General features: G+C 40.4%; 1 protein-coding gene across 8 annotated transcripts; it reads right to left on the bottom strand.

Annotated features, from left to right (window-relative positions):
* Positions 1-840: 840 nt before the first annotated feature.
* Positions 841-16,335, bottom strand: brsk1a (BR serine/threonine kinase 1a). Of its 8 annotated transcripts, XM_057826932.1 has the most exons (20): positions 15,285-16,333; positions 15,104-15,198; positions 14,576-14,661; positions 14,223-14,363; positions 13,204-13,320; positions 13,067-13,100; positions 12,886-12,954; positions 12,621-12,767; positions 10,886-10,917; positions 10,619-10,783; positions 9,967-10,064; positions 9,709-9,856; positions 9,571-9,631; positions 9,310-9,336; positions 8,357-8,633; positions 7,312-7,360; positions 7,104-7,227; positions 6,586-6,796; positions 6,350-6,436; positions 846-3,374 (listed from the first exon to the last, which is right to left on the bottom strand). In XM_057826932.1, exons 1-20 carry the CDS (start codon positions 15,367-15,369, stop codon positions 3,160-3,162), a joined length of 2,268 nt encoding a protein of 755 aa, XP_057682915.1. In that variant the 5' UTR covers positions 15,370-16,333; the 3' UTR covers positions 846-3,159. The 8 variants fall into 8 exon arrangements, with proteins under 8 accessions (XP_057682912.1, XP_057682911.1, XP_057682915.1 ...); XM_057826929.1 differs by lacking the exon at positions 9,310-9,336 and having other exon boundaries at positions 841-3,359; positions 6,347-6,436; positions 8,357-8,987; positions 15,285-16,334; XM_057826928.1 differs by lacking the exon at positions 9,310-9,336 and having other exon boundaries at positions 843-3,374; positions 8,357-8,987; positions 15,285-16,334.
* Between the last annotated feature and the right edge of the window lie 3,020 nt (positions 16,336-19,355).

Here is a 19,355-nt window from a genome sequence, read left to right as displayed (position 1 = left end):
TATTTGGCAACCTAAATATTAATTTTTAAATATGAAATTTTGGACCTGAATGTTTAAACCCAGAACTAAATATTTAATTTAAATCTTAAATTTATATACTATAGCCCAAATGCTAAATCTGGAAATGGTTGGAACAAAATATTTAGCTTAATATGCAAATTCACATGACTGGAGACCGGAAGTAACAAAATAAAAGCTGGAGCACACAAAATACTCTTTAAATAGTTTCTCCTAAATATGAATTTTACCTATATATTGTTATTACCACAATGACTCATATCCAAGAGCAGACTGCCACCGTTGAGTAGGTTTCATTCATTTTCAAGCAATGTAAACAGACAGTCTGAGCTGCTCCACCAGCTTTTATTTTGTTACTTCCGGTCTCCAGTCATGTGAATTTGCATATTAAACTAAATATTTAGTTCCGACCGTATCCTGATTTAACATTTAGGATATAGTATATAAATTTAAGATTTAAATTAAATATTTAGTTCTAGATTTAAACATTCAGGTCCAAAACTTCTTATTTAAAAAATAATATTTAGGTTACTAAATAATGTCGTAAATGTGCAAAAAAAAAAAAAAAAAAAAAAAAGGTGACGTTAAAAATTCTAACACCACGTTTTCAACACTGTGTGGCACTAAATGTGAAAAAATGTTGTAATTTTCAGCATGTGCTGCTTCACAAACAGCGCCCCATACCCCCCCATTGTGTGTTCAATTTATTTATTCAGATTTAGCATTGGAAAGGGATAAGCAACTCCAGTGCACTGACTGACCAACAAAGAGCAGGGAAAGGGAGGGAGGGAGAGGGAGACTACGGGATTGGCTCGGACAGCTCATCTGTATTTTTTCTTTTAAATTGAAAAAAAAAAATCCACGATGGACTAAGAGCGTGAAGTTTGAAGCGTGAAGTAGCAAGGGATCACTGTACACCATTGCGTTATCCCTAAAAATATTCCATTTTGTTTAAAAATGACTATGAGGTCAGTGTAACTCGCGGACCGGGGGCCAGATCCGTCCCACCACGAGATTTGATACTCCTCCTTGTGTAAGAAGACAATATTTTTCGAAAAAGAATTTGAAGCTCAGCGTGTGCTCAGTCTCTGCCTTAATGATAGTTATAAATCATAGTTGTCAGACACATGGATTTAGGGTTTATTATTGTAACCATAACAATAAGGTGGATCTCTCTTTATTTTGACCATCAATTCAATCATAATTGTTTTTTTGTTTTTTTTTAAATCACAGGCAATAGTTATAATAGTGCACTTTTTATATTTAAATTATTATACAGACATTTCTTTTTCAAACACCTTATTCTACTGACCCTTATGGATGGAGAATAGTTTACAATCTTGGCCACAGTTGGGTCAATGACGGTGAAAGTGGCATGTAGAAGAGAAAGATGAACTGAATGATGGTGAGCAATCAAAACGTGAGCGCACACAGTGAAGCGAACGACGATTTCTTGTGTTCTGATGAGGGCTACACAACATGTGGAGGATGAACAAAAGGATCGAAGTGACAAGGAAAAGCAAGAAATGGAGCATATCGACAAGTGTGACGGTAAAATGACATGCCTGTTAAGAGTTTAGTTGCTAATCTGTCACACAAGCTCTGTGCGGCGTCTTAAAAGTTCAATTAACTCATTGTTACGCTCCCATCAACCACCAATCTCCCACACATACCAGTGAAAACCATGATGAATTAAAAACCGGAAAAACAAAGATTACTCTGTTCTGCTATCATGGTCGTTCACATTTGAAAAGTGCTGAAAGTAATGTGATGGAAAAGATAATATCTATGGTATAAATATGCAAATAAGTTAAATAAAGTTAATGAATAGTGGGAGAATTAAATAAATATGTAAACCAAAACCACATTAGAACTTCGTTGGACAACATCCTGCACATTTGTTGCATATTGTGCTGTATGGAAGACTGGTGATGGGCATCAGCTAGTCTATAAGAGAACTTGAGTAATACTGTACGACGTTGTGAGGGGGCAGGATGAGTGACACTTTGCTTGTTTTCCCTTCACAAAGTCCAGGTCAACCAGGAATGTGACATAGTGAGCCGTAAAACCACCAACATATCCATGTGGGTCGTCTCTGCCGACAATAAGGAGAAAAGCTGGACGAGAAGAGGAGGCTTCAGTCTGAAGCTGCACAGGCCACGAATGTCATTCTCTTTCAATGAAGGACAAACAACTGTGATGAGGATCATGAACATAGTCACAAATAGTGTTTTTCCTCTCTCCATAGAGTCATGTTCATATTTCTGTTGAAATGAAAAAATAATTTTCCTCAGAGTAACAGGAGCGCAAATGGATAAGTTCATCTTGTCTCTGAGGAGAAATTAAAGGGCAAAATAATCAAATAAAATAAAGAGGCAGCTTCCACTTTCCAGCACTGACTTGTGCTGTCTTGCTGCGATCACTGCACGTCCTCAAAGGAAATAAATAACGAGAAAATAAAAAAATAATTTTTCACATTCACTTACATAGCTTACTTTGTTGGTTTTGAGTCAGGGTAGGACGCCGACTTCCTGAGAAGATCAGGACCTTTTCGCTCAGATCGCATCAGGTTTAATCTGCCACTGACTTACTCGATGTCTTTCAAAATGGACTAGTCGTTATGACCACTAGTTGCATGTCACCTGAGACTGACATGGACACGCACTGGTTAATTTTTAGGTGTCATCTAGAGAGCCGTCACAACACAACTTATTCTTTTTGGTATCAGATGCTGTAGTACATTGCTTATGGTAGGCTAGCTATCAGGTCTTGTCAGCATCCTTTAGCAGGCTGATTTGCTAACTGGCATGCACATTAGCACTTCAAAAGTACTAGTTTGATTTGGAGAAGCTGTATCTACGGTGGGATACCAAACTACTCATTCACGTATTATGTTTTCAATTCATTAAAGGGGGATTCCATTGCTCTCGTCGAAGGTTTGGAATCCGGGTCGTCCAAAGGGATCAAGACAATTGTTAAACACAAAAGCATGATGGGGGAAGGCTCAATACTTGCTAACATCGAAGCACCTCCCACTTAGTTGAGGAAGGAGCTCGTGGTTTGCAGGGATGCTTGAAGATGAAGTCAAGAGGGTGGATGTCGCTCGGTCAGGCATCCTGCGGCGTGGTTTTCCATTCTAACCTACGGTTGCGATTGGGTTCCGTTGGTGGACAGCAGTCGGGTTCTCTCCTTTGCCGAGCCTCTGCGCTGGAGAACTCCCCCGCTGCCTCCTATGCCTCCGCCGTCGGCTCGGTCACCCCACTCGCACCTGTCGCCCCCACCCTCTGAGCGCCTGGAATTTTGGCGGGTGGGGGTCCTGTGGGGTCGGCCATTCTTCTCGTCTGGGAAGGGATCAGCAGACGAGAACAGGAAAGTCACTCTACGACTGTGAGTGACGCGAGCAAATGAGCATTTGATGATATTTAACTCATTGACTGCCATTGATGGTGATCAATATCCAATCTATTTGAACTGGAAGGGGTAGCCAGCAAATAATCGCTGCCAACCCTACCACTCCAAATGGATTTAGACTTTTATCGCAGTCAATGGGAGAAAATGACTTAAGGCGATTTTCAGTAAGTTAAACTAAAAGTCAGCTGTTTGTATACGTGTTCAAAATTCTAATTCTTAAAAAAAAAAAAAAAAAAAAAAAAAAAAAAAAAAAAACAAGCAGTATATTTCAACATGAATTCGTAAGGTTGAAGTGCATCCAAATATATTACCCTAATTAAGGCACACCTGACTACAAACTGCACACACCAAATTCTTATGAGAGAATTGTACTCGTTGACATACAGTGGGGAGAACAAGTATTTGATACACTACCAATTGGCAGTGTATCAAATACTTGTTCTCCCCACTGTGGTAGTGTATCAAATACTTGTTCTCCCCACTGTATTAGCAAGCCGCAGATGTCCCCATTATATTATGGGATATTTACACAAAAGGCATGCAGATCATTAGCCTGTAAAAATCTATGAATTAGCCATACTGGGCTATATGGACAAGGGTTCAAAGGGGATGAAAAAAGTATCGGATTAAAATCTGAAAATTACGGCATTAACCTATGCTAATGCGGTAGTTAAGTCATAATTACAGTAAATGTTCGAATTAGTGCCGCAACGATTAATCGATTAACTCGAGTATTCGATTGAAAAAAAAATATTCGGATTAAATTTTGTTGCTTCGAGTATTCGTTTAATTAAAGTGGCGTTGTAATGGTTTATTTTGAAAGTGTTTGCATTTAGTTTTATTGATTAGGGTGGATGCACTCTGGTCTGCCTCATTTCACATGGCTGAATCCAACTGCTGCCTGTTAAAACCAACCAACGTAAGCTAAGTGTTTGAACTTATGTTTTTTAATGCATTGGTAAATTGGTTTATAGATATATTTAGCCGTTTTTTTGTGGGAATATATGTCTGAACCATTTGTCAAGAGCATTGGGAAAAAAATGTTATAATTTTATACCGTTTAAGATAACGGACTTTTGCTAAGTAAGTTAGCCAATTTTTCTTTTGTTGTACATAGACCCTCATTTATTTATTTTTAAATACCATTTGAGGCTTAGCTCAGTTATGTTAATTTTTCATGTTCCTTATTCGATTATTCGATCTAACTAGTTTATCGATTAATCGACTACTGAAATAATCGATAGCTGCAGCCCTAGTTCGAATGAAAAAGAGTAAATACAGCACTAACATGTCCAGTGGCAGACTTGGCAATTTTGGGGCCTAAGGCGAACATATCCAGGGGCCCTCTTCATGGGTCAGGGGTTAAAAAGGTGAGAAGGGTGTGGAGGAAATATGTTCCGGTACACTAGGGCTGTCCTAAACGACAATTCCTCCTGATTAGTCAGCCGACTAGTTTTACGATTAGTCGACTAATCTAATAATTTTCTTTTTTTTTAAAAAAAACAAATTTAGCAATGAATTTTTTGTTGACGCTTATTAATTCACGAAACCATTTTGGAACACTTAAATTCTTTATTAAAGTACACATAATCATGTAAATAACAATAATTAATCACAAATACCCAATGAGGTTAAATGCTGATAGCATTTACTAGTGCAAAAGAATGGAAAGTAAATAGATTCAGAACACTGACTTTGCCTTTATTATTACATTATTCAAAACAATTCTTTAAAAAATTCTAGCATTAATATTATAGTATACTACTATGTATAATAGTAGTATAATAATTATAATAGTTATTCATTGCCAATCATATTTGTCATAAAGAGTGTAATTTGAAAGCTATTCTTAGTGTAGAATCTGTATACTGTAGTATTTACTCAACATATTATAATATTAATTCGGAAGTATGTGGGATTAATTCCAGAAATCGTTATTTATATGACGAACACAACGTGCTTTTATTTTTAAATGTTCACCGGAGGTACGTTCGCTAAACCGCTAACTGAAAGCTTTACACTCCGTAAAAAAAACATTCTTCGTCATTGCTTGTGGTGTCACTAATAGATTTAATTTTTTTTCGTTAGCAAATGCTGTTAACCAGCTCTTGAGTGCTATTGTATGACTGATTGGAACTGTACTGCATTGTTTCGCCACAGGGTGTGCTGTCGTGTATTTTATGTTCGGTGTGAAGAAGAAGAAGAAGAAGAAGAAAGTTAAAAGAGGCATTCGCGGCCTGTTCTCAACTTCTCCATCACTGCGCTTTGCCTCTCATGGAAAGCATGTTCGCCCATGTGTTCGAAATAAACGATAGCCGACGTGCAAAGTAGCAAGTGAGCTGTAAAAATAGCGAGCTTAGTGGCGTGAAAAACGCGGGAGAGCTAAGTGAAGCTAACGAACAGCTAAGCGATGCTAAACGGAGCAAAGCAAAGCTAAACGGCGCTAAATGAAGCTAAGCGACTGATAGTGCGTGTGTGTGCGGGAGAGATACTGTAATATAAATGCAGCATTCAAATGGCTTTCTTTTTTGTTTTGATATTTGTTTGTTTGGTATGCTGACATAATTATACATGACGAATAGTTGGAGGTGCTGCTGGCTCCAGTGGTCCAAGCCCTTGCTCGTTGGGGCAACGGTAGCTGGTTGGGGGGCCCCCTAGTGGTTGGGGGCCTAAGGTCTACAGGGCCTACTTCGCCTGAATAGTAGATCCGCCTATGAACATGTCTATTGACTGCAAATTCTTATGGCACTATGCAAAACCGTTTACTGAAACTTATTTGTAACTTCAAAATGCAATATGTCAATGTAATACTGGTCATTTTTAATTTTTGTTTTTAATTTTTTTACAAAGTGTCCACTTGTTTAGACCGTCTGCTCTCATCTACACATTCAACATGAAACATGGATCACAACCTCACCAGATAAGGCTTGCACCAGGGGTTGATCATGGGAGCTGAGAAGCTGGGCTTGAATCGTTTCCACCACTCGTCTGAACCTGCGACTCGGACCTAAACACGGGGAATACAAAAGGCAGAGATTATAGTGAAAAGCATTTTTACCTTGTTACTATTCCTCAAATAATGTCTATGTTGTCTACAAGTGCCATGCAATTGACCTGTGAGCCAAAAAGATGGAACGCTCTGCACTTCCAACTTGCCTGATATGAGGGTGAACGTCACGCTGTAGATTCCCGTCTCCCTCCTTCCCTCCCTCTCGGTCCTCTCCCTGTCCCGCTCCCTCTCTCCCTCGGAGAAGGCAATATCCACCTGGAACTTGACGGGCTTCTGGAAGACGGAAGGGCCGCCGGAGGACTTGTATTCGGCCCTGAAGCTTGTCTGGGAGATGACGCTGTGACTGAGTGACGGGATCTGCGTGGTGGGGAGACAGAGAAGAAGCAGAGAGCCCGACAGACTTACGAGGCGGGAGAGGTACGGGGGGCCGACGTGAGTGTAGGGGAGACAAAAGGTGAGGGTGAGGGTGTGGAGAAGAGAGAAAGAGTGAGCCGTAGGCAAAAGCAAAGTGATTCATCAGCGTGCCACATGTGAGCAGAACTGAAATCAAGAGAACACAGATATAAAGACAGGAAAAAAAGTACATGAATGTGAGTTTGAACATGCTTCCTGAAAGCCTGTGACCTTTGATATGCGTGATAGATAGGCCACATCAGATACTTACAGACAGGAAGGCGTGGACAATGTCAGCTTTGACAGAACTCAGAGGTTTGTCTCTGATCACCACAAAGATCTGCTCCTCTTTCTCCAGGCCAATGAAGTTCCCAAACCAAGACTTCTTGGCCAGCCTGTGATAACACGAGACATTCAACAACATTCAAGGAGAGAGCAAAACTTTGTAAAAGTTGTTGTCATTGCACATTATGACTTACTCGGGGCTGGATTCTGGAGTTAAACTGGACATGTCCTCTGATGTTGGAACTAAAAGAGACACTTATTTGGTAAGTTTGGTGCATCCTTTACACTTTTGATGTTTTCAAGTAAAGTTTAAGAATTTTTGACACTGTTTTAAAACCATTTAAAAATAATTTCACAACAAACTCCTAAATTATCAGAAAATTTATCAAACAACTTGTCATGCAATAGAGCTGAAGTAAAATTTGAGATTTAAGACATACCAGACAACTTTTTAGAAGTTTGCTATTTGCATACTTCGTCCTTAGGGCACTCATTTAACTCATTGGGTGCCACTGACAGCGCTAGATATTGAAATTATTTTAGGGCCATCTTTCGCTGCCAACCCTCTCAGTCAAAATGAACTGGACATCTAGCATTTTCAACGGGTCTATTTAATATACATGTAATTCTTCTTTTACTAACAATCACAACACCTACTTTTTGAATACCATACATTCTGTTCACCTGAACTAATGGTCTATGAGTTAATAGTGAATATTTTCTTATATATTATTATTATTTTTAAAGGTTTTTTTAAAGCCAATCACATGGCGGCAATTCAGTGCATTTAGGCATGTAGACATGGTTTAAGACAATCTCCTGCAGTTCAAACCGAGCATCAGTATGGGGAAGAAAGGTGATTTGAGTGTCTTTGAACGTGGCATGGTTGTTGGTGCCAGAAGGGCTGGTCTGAGTATTTCAGAAACTGCTGATCTACTGGGATTTTCACGCACAACCATCTCTACGGTTTACAGAGAATGGTCCGAAAAAGAAAAAATATCCAGTGAGCGGCAGTTCTGGGGGCGGAAATGCCTTGTTGATGCCAGAGGTCAGAGGAGAATGGCCAGACTGGTTCGAGCTGATAGAAAGGCAACAGTGACTCAAATAACCACCCGTTACAACCAAGGTAGGCAGAAGAGCATCTCTGAACGCACAGTACGTCAAACTTTGAGGCAGATGGGTCTTATCTGTCCCTTTAAATGAATGACTTACATATTTTCAACAGAAAGAGCCATTCACCTTGCAGTTTGCGACGATGAAACCGCGGCGAGCCCAGTAAGTTGTTCTTAAAAGAATTGAGACGAGTCCTCCAATGCGCAGAGCTGCTGGCTGCAAGTCCGCTTCCACCTCCAGGGCTTGAGGGTGGGGTGAGTGACAGAGAGCCCACCCCGCCCCCTCCTTCTGCCCGCGAGGAGGATGAGGATGAGGAGGAGGAAGGCGGGGTAGAGGAGGGGTGGTGAGGGTGGTGGACAGGGGTGCCCAAGGGCGTGGGCAACGGAGAGCCCTGGGGAGTGACCTGCGGCACAGAGTGGGTAGAGTTTGGGTACAAGCTCTTTGTCACGGACTTTAGGACAGAGGACGAAGGGAAGAAAAAACGAGGAATGGGTGAGAGCAGCGGAGAGGGAGAGGGTGAGCGAGAGGATGGGTTGTGCAGAGGCAGGGATTTGATGGGCTGAAGGTGAAGCCGTTCGGCTGGTCCCTTGGTGGGCAAGGTCTGGGTCTTTGGATTGGGGCAAGCTTTGGGCTTGTCGTGAGCCCGTGCGCAGCGAGGTGTCGTGGCGCTTCCCTGTTTGGGCTCCTTTGTTTGGGTAGTGGCGGCGGTGGAGGTGACATCTGATTGGCTGAAAGTGAAAATGGGGCTTTGGTAGGACTGGGGAGCGGGGTTTTGTTGGGAGGGGGGGCAAATGGTAAACAAGAAAGAGAGGGGATGGAACATGGAGAAAGAAGGATGGAAATGAATATCATGCTTCATGACAAAAGACTGCATCTTGTGAGTAGTGAAAGTGTTGAGTGAAAGCCTAAAATGTGGCTAAACATTCTTTATCTGTAGCAACAAGGTAAATTACGGTGTTAAGAGAAATGTGCAAAGATTACATTACTTTCCTGAATATTCATACGTGTTTGTTGCTCATGCAGGATGTAAAAGACAAGTGGACATGAAGACAATAGAAAAGTGAAAATGTTACACAAACCTGCCGCGTGAGGTTTATTCTGAGGAGCTTGATTTGTGATCATGTTAAAAAATGATTAGAAGAGATGGATAAATGGATGTTTCTGGGAGTTATGACTTTTGAAGTTTGTTATTTCATAAAACATCATTCTGTCAGAATCTACAACCAAATCTATCCGAAAAAAATTGCTACTATAGTAATAAATAAGTTAAATTTTAACCATTGTAAATGTCTTGTGTTCAGCCATTGCACGTAAGTATGTAAGCAACAGCTGAGTCTTACCCTGGGACTACTGAGAGGGCTAGAGGACAGACCAGTGGATGCTCCGCTCACTGAGCGAGACCTGAGGAATTCAAACATCGGCAAAATTTCACACATCAACATTATCATAAACACTTTGAAGTGAGTTTAATATTATACCTCTGGCTGTGTGCGGCGTCTAGAGCACGACGAGGAGGCGTGGGAGAGCCTTGTTCTGTGACACTCAGCACCTCCAGGCTCTTCCTCTCAGGACGGCAGCGACCATGGCGCGTCAGCATGGGGGAATCCACGCGCTTTCGGGGAGGATCTGCACACCGCCCATTAAAAATTGGGAAAAGGAGAGACAAATGCTTGTTATTTCAGTTTTACTATTACAACATCCCTTCAGTATAGCTACGCTGCCACCTAAAGACTGACCGGCGTCATTGCGTTGAGGCAAATCCTCGTCCTCGTAGCTGGGGTAACGCTCTTTCCTGTCTAGTAGTAGGTAATATATCATCTTCTCCTGGTTTTCTCTAAAGGAACAGTTCAAGAATCATATAACACACCCGTTTCGAATATGAGCAGCTGTGCTTTCATTAAGCCTGCCTACATGTTTTCAAAGTGTAAATCTTCTTGTTTTACTTTTCTAAACAAATGTCTTTCAACTTCTTTCCCAGTTTTTGGAATAAGTGCCCAAGTCCAGTCGTTTATGGCCTCCCTTCTTTCTGTTCAAGTCAACAGCTTCGTTTTATTAGCCATTATGTTGGACTGCTTGGCAGGCAGCATTTTCTTTTGCTGGCTTGAAGAGCACTATTAACGTATTTCTCTTTGTCTATAAAAATTCCTCAATTCTATAGAACATGAGTGTGAATTAAAACCACAAATTAGAAAGATAGCAGGCGCTTGTAAACAATGCACCCTGAAATAGAATCACCATAAACTATAAGTTAAAGCTTTGGCAAAAGTCCACTGTTAAAAAAACAACAACAAAAGTGGTCTTAATGAAAGCCAACCTATCAGTTTGGACCAGGCCAACGAAAGGCTTTAAGAAACATTTTAAGGTGAAGGCCACGGGGCGAAGGCTTACTCTTCACATTGCAAATCACGCGTGAGCTTGACACGGTCTCTGAAACAGCCCAGTGAGTGCATGCTGTCCAACACATCTGGGTCCAGCTCAGTCAAGGATAAGATTCGCCTAACACACACTCTTCTGGGAGGAGGCTGCTCAGGACAAGGCTCATTACGGCCACCCCTGGAGACATACACATATACAGTATGTGACGCACAGTATGTATAATTAGTGTCATCAAATGTAGCATCATATGCCACAAAACAGTAACCACCATATACTCACAGATACCAGGCATGTTTCTGAATGGTGTCCAGCTATAGAACACACAAGAAAGATGGGTTTTTACAGTCAAGTAGGGCTGAACAATTTTAGATACATTTCTATTTGCTACTTTTCTGACCCATACCATGATTACAATTTGATTCACGGTTTTCTTTCTTTCTTTTTTTCTTTTTTCAAATCAAGTTTCAGTGCAAGGGCACTCACTTGTTATGCAGTTCTAGTTTTTTTTCTTTTTTAATGGTTCAAAAAAGCATTGTTTGATTTTTAAAGAATTTATTTCCAAATTAGAGTGGAAAATAAGTATTTGGTCACCTACAAACAAGCAAGATTTCTGGCTGTCAAAGAGGTCTAACTTCTTCTAACGAGGCTCCACTCGTTAACTGTATTAATGGCACCTGTTTTAACTCATTATCGGTATAAAAGACACCTGTCCACAACTTCAGTCAGTCTCACTCCAAACTCCACTATGGCAAAGACCAAAGAGCTGTCGAAGGACACCAGAGACAACATTGTAGACCTGCACCAGGCTGGGAAGACTGAATCTGGAATAGGTAAAACGCTTGGTGTAAAGAAATGAACTGTGGGAGCAATTATTAGAAAATGGAAGACATACAAAACCACTTATAATCTCCCTCAATCTGGGGCTCCATGCAAGATCTCACCCCGTGACATCATAATGATAACAAGAACGGTGAAGAAAAATCCCAGAACCACACAGGGGGACCTCGTGAATGACCTACAGAGAGCTGGGACCACAGTAACAAAGGCTACTATCAGTAACACAATGCGCCACCAGGGACTCAAATCCTGCACTGCCCCCTGCTGAAGAAAGTACATGTCCAGGCCCGTCTGCGGTTCGCTAGAGCGCATTTGGATGATCCAGAAGAGGACTGGGAGAATGTGTTATGGTCAGATGAAACCAAAATAGAACTTTTTGGTAGAAACACAGGTTCTCGTGTTTGGAGGAGAAAGAATACAAAATTGCATCCGATGAACACCATATCCACTGTGAAGCATGGGGGTGGAAACATCATGCTTTGGGGCTGTTTTTCTGCAAAGGGACTAGGACGACTGATCTCTGTAAAGGAAAGAATGAATGGGGCCATGTATCAAGAGATTTTGAGTGAAAATCTCCTTCCATCAGCAACGGCATTGAAGATGAGACGTGGCTGAGTCTTTCAGCATGACAATGATTCAAAAAACACAGCCAGGGCAACAAAGGACTGGCTTCGTAAGAGGTATTTCAAGGTCCTGGAGTGGCCTAGCCAGTCTCCGGATCTCAACCCCATAGAAAATCTGTGGAGGGAGTTGAAAGTCCGTGTTGCCCAACGACAGCACCAAAACATCACTGCTCTAGAGGAGAGCTGCATGGAGGAATGAGCCAAAATACCAGCAACAGTGTGTGAAAAGTTTGTGAAGAGTTACAGAAAACGTTTGGCCTCCGTTATTGCCAACAAAGGATACATTACAAAGTATTGAGATGGTATTGACCAAATACTTATTTTCCACCCTGATTTGCAAATAAATTCTTTGAAAATCAAACAAAGTGATTTTCTATTTTTTTTTCCACATTCGGTCTTTCATGGTTGAGGTTTACCCATGTTGACAATTACAGGCCTCTCTAATATTTTCAAGTGGGAGAACTTGCAAAATTAGTGGTTGACTAAATACTTATTTGCCCCAATGTATCTACGGCCGTCAAGTGCAGATTTTCATTATGAGGGCTATCACATACCGTGAGACGCTTTTCAGGGTTGACCTCAATCATGCCCTTGAGCAGGGACTGGCAGTCCGGGGGGATGAAGTGTGGCATGTGGAACACGCCGCTCTTCACTTTCTCCAGAAGCTGACGTAAATTGTCATGGTCGAACGGCAGGGCGCCCTGTTGAGGACAGGAAGCAAAATAGTGACACATACAAAAAAGAATTGGTTATAAGAAAAGACAACCACTAATTTATCCATTCATTTTCTCCCGCTTGTAGTCAGACAATAACTCTTACCACCAGCAGAGCAAAAAGAATGACCCCGCAGCTCCATACATCTGCTCTCCTTCCGTCATACTTTTCCCCCTATCAAAGACAGAATCTCTTATGTCACAGAAAATCAACATTTACTGTAAAAACAGACATCATCTGGCTCATATAAAACAAATATTCCTTAATTGGAAGTGCGGCCACTTACCCGTATGACTTCAGGGCACGCATAATGTGGTGATCTGAAAGAAGAGAATAATTGCATTACATGCATTCCTACAATTGGGTGTTTTTGCAGTGATACAGTGTAAACATGTGACACAGTTAATTCACAGAGACACTCACCCACAGCTGGTCTCTAACAGGCTGTCACCCACCTGGAGTGATGCCATACCAAAGTCAGCGATGCGGATGTTATTCTTCTCATCCAGCAGCAGGTTCTCGGGCTTCAGGTCTCTGTGGCTGTATCAATGCATAAGTAATGATCATCAAATGGGGGTCATGTATTTGTGAGTGTGTAATTTTTAAAAGTGTCATTCTCAAACAAACTATTAATCAATCTATACATAAACAGTTAAGCTACCACACTTCCTGATACATTTTAATAAATATTTATCTGCAATACAATTTAACTAAATCATTAATAAAATCACCATGCAATTTTGTCACATCTTTTTGTTTATTTTAAAATGAATGTAGTTTGAAACTGTGAAAAGTAACAGTTTAAAATCATACTAGCATGGTTATAATAGTTTTAAATGTTCATAATAATTTAGTTTTCTATAGATTTCTGTCCCCTCTAACTCAGTTTGATTTGTTTTTGAGTGTATTTTCAGTTTTTTGTTTTGTTTTAATTCTTCTTGAAGTTATTGTTTTTTGATGACTTTTTAAAAATTAGTATTAGTTTTAATTTATTTAGGTTGTTTACTAGGTTGCGGATTCAAAATGAATAAAATAATACAACTCAAAAAAGGTAACATTTTGAAAAAAAGGTATACAATGAGTCTTTAATTTCAAAATAAAATACAGTAATTTTATGAAGGCACAATACAGTGTCAGTTATTGTATTTTTCGTTTAGTGATAGTTTTTCTTTCATTTAACGAAAATGTTTTTTCAACTCTAGTTTTAGTTAATTCATTCATTTTTATAAACGATAATAAACGTGCATAGTAGATAAAAGTTTTAGGAATTAAAACTAGTTTGAGATTAAGATTTTTTTTTTTTGCTCAAGTGGACAACTCATCCACTGTATCATCAGAGCATTTATGAAACACTTTTAGAGTAAATATGGGATAAGTGCTCAATTGCACAAATGACTCAAACCAAGGAATGCAAGAACACGCGCTTGGACGTAAAAACCAACCAGATGGAGTGACTGTGGCAGAAATCCAAAGCAGAGATGATCTGCCTGAAGAACTTCCTGGCTTCTTTAGGAGTAAGACGGCCTTTCTTAACCAGGTAATCGAACAGTTCTCCTCCTGATACATGTTCCAACACCAGGTATCTGTGGATGAACAGGTATCATTTATTCATACTTCTTATAAAAAATGAATTATTCCGTTCTCCGTTTTCAGATGTTGTTCAGCTGGGCAGATGTGCTTTGTACACTAAAAATGTGAATTGAGCAGTAGAGTGTATGTGTCAGTCTCACAACATATGTTAGTACTTAACAAGCATAAGTGTTTGCACGGCACTGGATGTACAGTGGGAACTTACAGGTACTTGTTATTCTCATATACATCGTGCAGCTTCAACACGTGAGGATGCTCAATGAGTTTTAGGATGGCGATTTCCCTTTCAACCTGTTCAGACCACGAGAAAATATTGGACAGCTGAGAATGATTCTACTACTGTAGTAAAGCTGCTGCAGTGTAGTTCTGCACCACAGTAAATAGCAACATTAACACCCGTTTTACTGAGGTAACACCGACCGCTGCATATTGTTTTACATTGGCAGATGCTTTGCTACACTGAGAGCTGACATAAAGGGGAAAAGTCCAAATACTATGCGTCGTACTAGATTACCCATGTACCAAGGTTTTAGCGTGTATTTTTGTGTGTGATTAAAAAGATGACAGAATTAACTTGAAAATTAATGCAATACAGCACATGTAAGATCTACACTACAGTTTCTGAGCCAAGACTCAAACAGCATGCTCCCCACTCATATCCTTAAGTGCTTGTACCTTGATATTATTTCCAATGGTGAAAACTGTTGCAAAATTGACCAGGAAATCTGCATACCTTCATCAACACCGACTCAGACAGCTTCTCTCTGTTGACGATTTTAATGGCCACCTTTTGACCGGTGATGCAGTGAACACCGAGCTTAACCAGTCCTGAAAGAAAAGTAAAAAGGTAAATTATTTGATGGTGTTATTTCGACTTTAAATGTAGCATGAACATTTTATTATGGTTTCCTCACCTGTTTGTCCCTTCCCCAGTGTTTTTTCCAGCCGATAGGGCCCGACATATTGAGCGGATTGACTCAAAGACAGTTCCTTACTCATCCTGCTCTTACTTGAGAGACACTAGACTACAAATATTGCGGTTATTGCTTTCACTGTAATATTCTACAGTTTATCCAGGTGTTACTGTGGCATACAAAGTGCTCACTTTTGAAGATACTCAGCAAATAAGGAGGAAAGTCACTGAAATACTCCATTTAAACCTGACTACTTAGTAATTCTTGCCCTTTTAATTTGGAAACTACCTCCGTAGTGCCGAATAAAAACAATAAACAGGACAAACTAATTCAAGCAGGGAATATTAGCTTATTTGCATAATTACTACACATTTGACAAAAGCTAATCAAATGTTGAAATTATTACATTGAAGGTCGTGCCAACAGAGCCTCAAATAAGTTGTGAGTTTTAGTATAATTTCTCTCCTGGTAAGGCCTTTTCCCCCTCACAGGTGCAACGACATGCTAAGTGTAGCCTCGCCGCCGCTCTCCCACACAGCAGCGAGGCTAGCTTTTAGCTTTAGCTTCGGCGCCTTGACCCAGCGGCCGTCCTGTCAAAATAAGCCACACCACCTCGAGTCGTTGGCCACCAAGAAACGCTTGTTACACTGGTCCGACGGACGCCTCATTTTCTCGAAAGGTGGATGGAGCGCGTATCCAGCGTAAAAACAACCATTCCGGCGTCGTCTAGAAGTCCTTCCCCGCCTGCCCTATCCTCCCTTTACCCAGCGATTGCTTCTACATCCCCGCTAGGAGCCAGTCGATATCACAGCAGCATCTTCGCAAAGCAGGTGCAAAAAAACAAATCACACGCAAACGTCCCCTATTTAGCAAAAGCTCCCTTCGGTACCCTCTTTAGCTCTCGGTGATAGTTGGCGCAGGGTTTAAAGGCCTCCTTGTATTACACTCCCTTCGGTTTTCTTGCCGTAAATCGATATTTTCTCTCTCTCTCCTCTCCCTTCGCATCACTCACATCAGCATCCGGGTCCCTCTCCATCCTGGCGCCTCGCCCCGCCCTCCACCTCCTCCCCGCATCCAGGCCATAAACAGCCGCCACAGGCAACCAATGGGACGGCGTTAAAATGAGGATGCTGAGGTGTTGTACATCTGCTAAGAGTGACAATGCAAAAAATAAGACGTTTGACAATTTATATGGGTTATAATATAATTTGATTAAAATTGTGAAGACAGTTGTAATATGAATTAGTACAATTTATCTTTTTTTTTTTTTGCCAATTTGGATTTACAGTCCCTGACAAGTATTGTCGCTTATCCATTTTGTAGAAACAATTGCTAACAACCTGACTTTTAATTATTCACTTGGTTTCAGAAATGGCTCGTATGAAAGCTCACCCTCCCAAATGATGTTGAATGTACAAAAATATATTTGTTTCACTGAAAAAAAGATGTATCATTTAATGAAGACATAAAGGTCAAATTTTGTCAAGACAAAAGTTTTGTCGCCTACAGAAAGTACTGTGAAAATTGCACAAAAAATGTGCTTCAAATACAAAAACATGTTACATAACATAAGCGAATTAAGCAGTGGTGCTGTGAGATCCAAATTTAATATTTTGTATGACTTCCATGGGCTTCGGCAAGGATTCATACAATTTATTGATGAAGTCGTCAGGAACATCAAAGAACGCAGTCTTGCATGCCTCCAGAGTTCATCAACATTCTTCGGTTTCGTCTTCCATGCTTCCTCTTTCATCCTACCCCAGACATGCTCAATGATGTTCATGCCTGGTGACTGGACTGGCCAGTCCTGGACGATCGTGATCTTTTTTGCCTTGAGTAACTTTGAGGTAGAGATTGGAGTATGTGATGGAGCACCATCCTGCTGCAGAATTTGTCCCTTTTTATTGTTAGGAATGTAAGAGGAAGCTAAGATTTGTTGATCTTTCAGACTATTTATCTCTCAGGGTGTAGACAATTAAAAAAACGTGTGACATTTGCCAAGCCCCACAGCCTGTCAAAAGGATGGACGCTGGAAAAGTGGCAAAAGGTGAATTTTTCAGATGAAACTTCCATTGAATTACACCACAGTCGCCACAAATATTGCAGGAGACCTACTGGAGCCCGCATGGATCTGAGATTCACTCAGAAAACAGTGAAGTTTGGTGGTTACATCATTACCAAAATCATGGTCTGGGGTTACATCCAGTATGGGGGTGTGCGAGAGATCTGCAGGGTGGAAGGCAATATAAATAGTCTGAAATATCAACTAATCTTAGCTGCCTCTTACATTCCTAACCATAAAAAGGGACAAATTCTGCAGCAGGATGGTGCTCTATCGCATACTTCAATCTCTACCTCAAAGTTCCTCAAGGCAAAGAAGATCAAGATCCTCCAGGACTGGCCAGCCCAGTCACCAGACTTGAACATCATTGAGCATGTCTGGGGTAGGTACATGCAAGACTGCTTTCTGTGATGTTCCTGATGACTTCATCAATAAATTGTATGAATCCTTTCCGAAGCCCATGGAAGTCATACAAAATATAATAAATTTGGATCACACAGCACCACTACTTAATTCGCTTATGTTATGTAACATATTTTTGTATTTGAAGTCCATTTTTTGTTCAATTGTCACACTAATTTCTATAGACGACAAAACTTTTGTCTTGCCAAAATTTGACCTTTATGTCTTCATTAAATGATAAATCTTTTTCAGTGAAACAAATATATTTTTGTACATTCAACATCATTTGGGAGGGTCTTAGCTTTCATATGAGCCATTTCTGAAACCAATTGAATGATTAAAAGTCAGGTTATTAGCAATTGTTTCTACAAAATGGATAAGCGACAAGACTGTTGTCAGGGACTGTATATGGATAAATGTCTCCTACGGTTGAAGTTCTATTTTCCATCACAATTCAATCAATATACTGTATGTACAACCGTAAATATAAATAATAAAAAACATGCAATATTTCCTAGACTTTCAGAAATTCATACAAATGTCAGAAATAACACTGTTTATTCTGAGTCACGGCACGTTTTTACATTGGAAAAAATCCCACGGCAAACCAAAAAAATCAAAAATGTTTCAGAATTACTTTCTGTACAGTATAGGCCCTATTTAACAAAAAAAAAAAATTTCAGGATTTATACTTACACAGTGGGAAACATGAGCCTGTTTAGATGAACACAAAGCCGATATCCTGGCAGGAATCTTCTTCAACAGCTCTCAGTCTCTCTCCGTATTTATTTTTTTTATTGCAGTTATGCTTGAAAAACTGGGAATTATCAGAAAGGGGGACTTTAGCAACGTCTTTAACCGCATCAGGGCCGAGCATCTCGTCTACAATGGCTTTGCAGGTAGGTAGTATTAATTTCTCTGCCACTGTGTGGGACTTTTGGATTTAGAAACAAGTTCAGCAACAAGTTAACTGGGTTTGAGGGTTTTCTCATGTACCTTTGTAGTTTTTCCTCAAAACAGTCTGTTTCTCTGTGTTTTCACAAAGGCGAACAAAATAGTCCATCGACTTGTTTTGAAGCAATGGGTTTTTTGTTTGGAGATGACGTTTAAGGTTGCTTGGCACCATGGCGCTGTTAGAGAGCTGCTCGTGTCGCGTTCAAGAACTGCTCGGATTTCAAGCCATCAGCCACCTTGCTGTCCTCGACAATGTGTAGGAATACAACACATGGGAAGGATTGACGGTCGTCACAAATGGATAAAATAGAAAGGACACTTTCGTGTATATCGACACTTGACGAGTCTAATCAAATGATGTATAGTAGACGTGCTGGGGACCACATTGTCACAGACAGCCAAGGTGGCTGATGGCTAGAAATCCGAGCAGTTTTTGAACATTACATGAGCAATACCTCGCTCATCTGCACACGTCCGAGAACTTTCTACCTACTCTTTCCTTCCTACTGCAAGTCCGCCCGATGACATAAAAAAAAAAAAAAAAAAAAAAGAAGAAGAAAAAACACGATATTGGATAAATTCTCGCAGCACACCTGACGATCTCTCACAGCACACCGGTTGAAAAACACTGCCTACGCTATTGTGAATACAAA

Source organism: Corythoichthys intestinalis, chromosome 21 (genome assembly GCF_030265065.1).
Source record: "Corythoichthys intestinalis isolate RoL2023-P3 chromosome 21, ASM3026506v1, whole genome shotgun sequence".
NCBI lineage: Eukaryota > Metazoa > Chordata > Actinopteri > Syngnathiformes > Syngnathidae > Corythoichthys > Corythoichthys intestinalis.
Note: the sequence above shows the minus strand (reverse complement) of the source record. Positions and strands in the feature narration are given on the sequence as shown.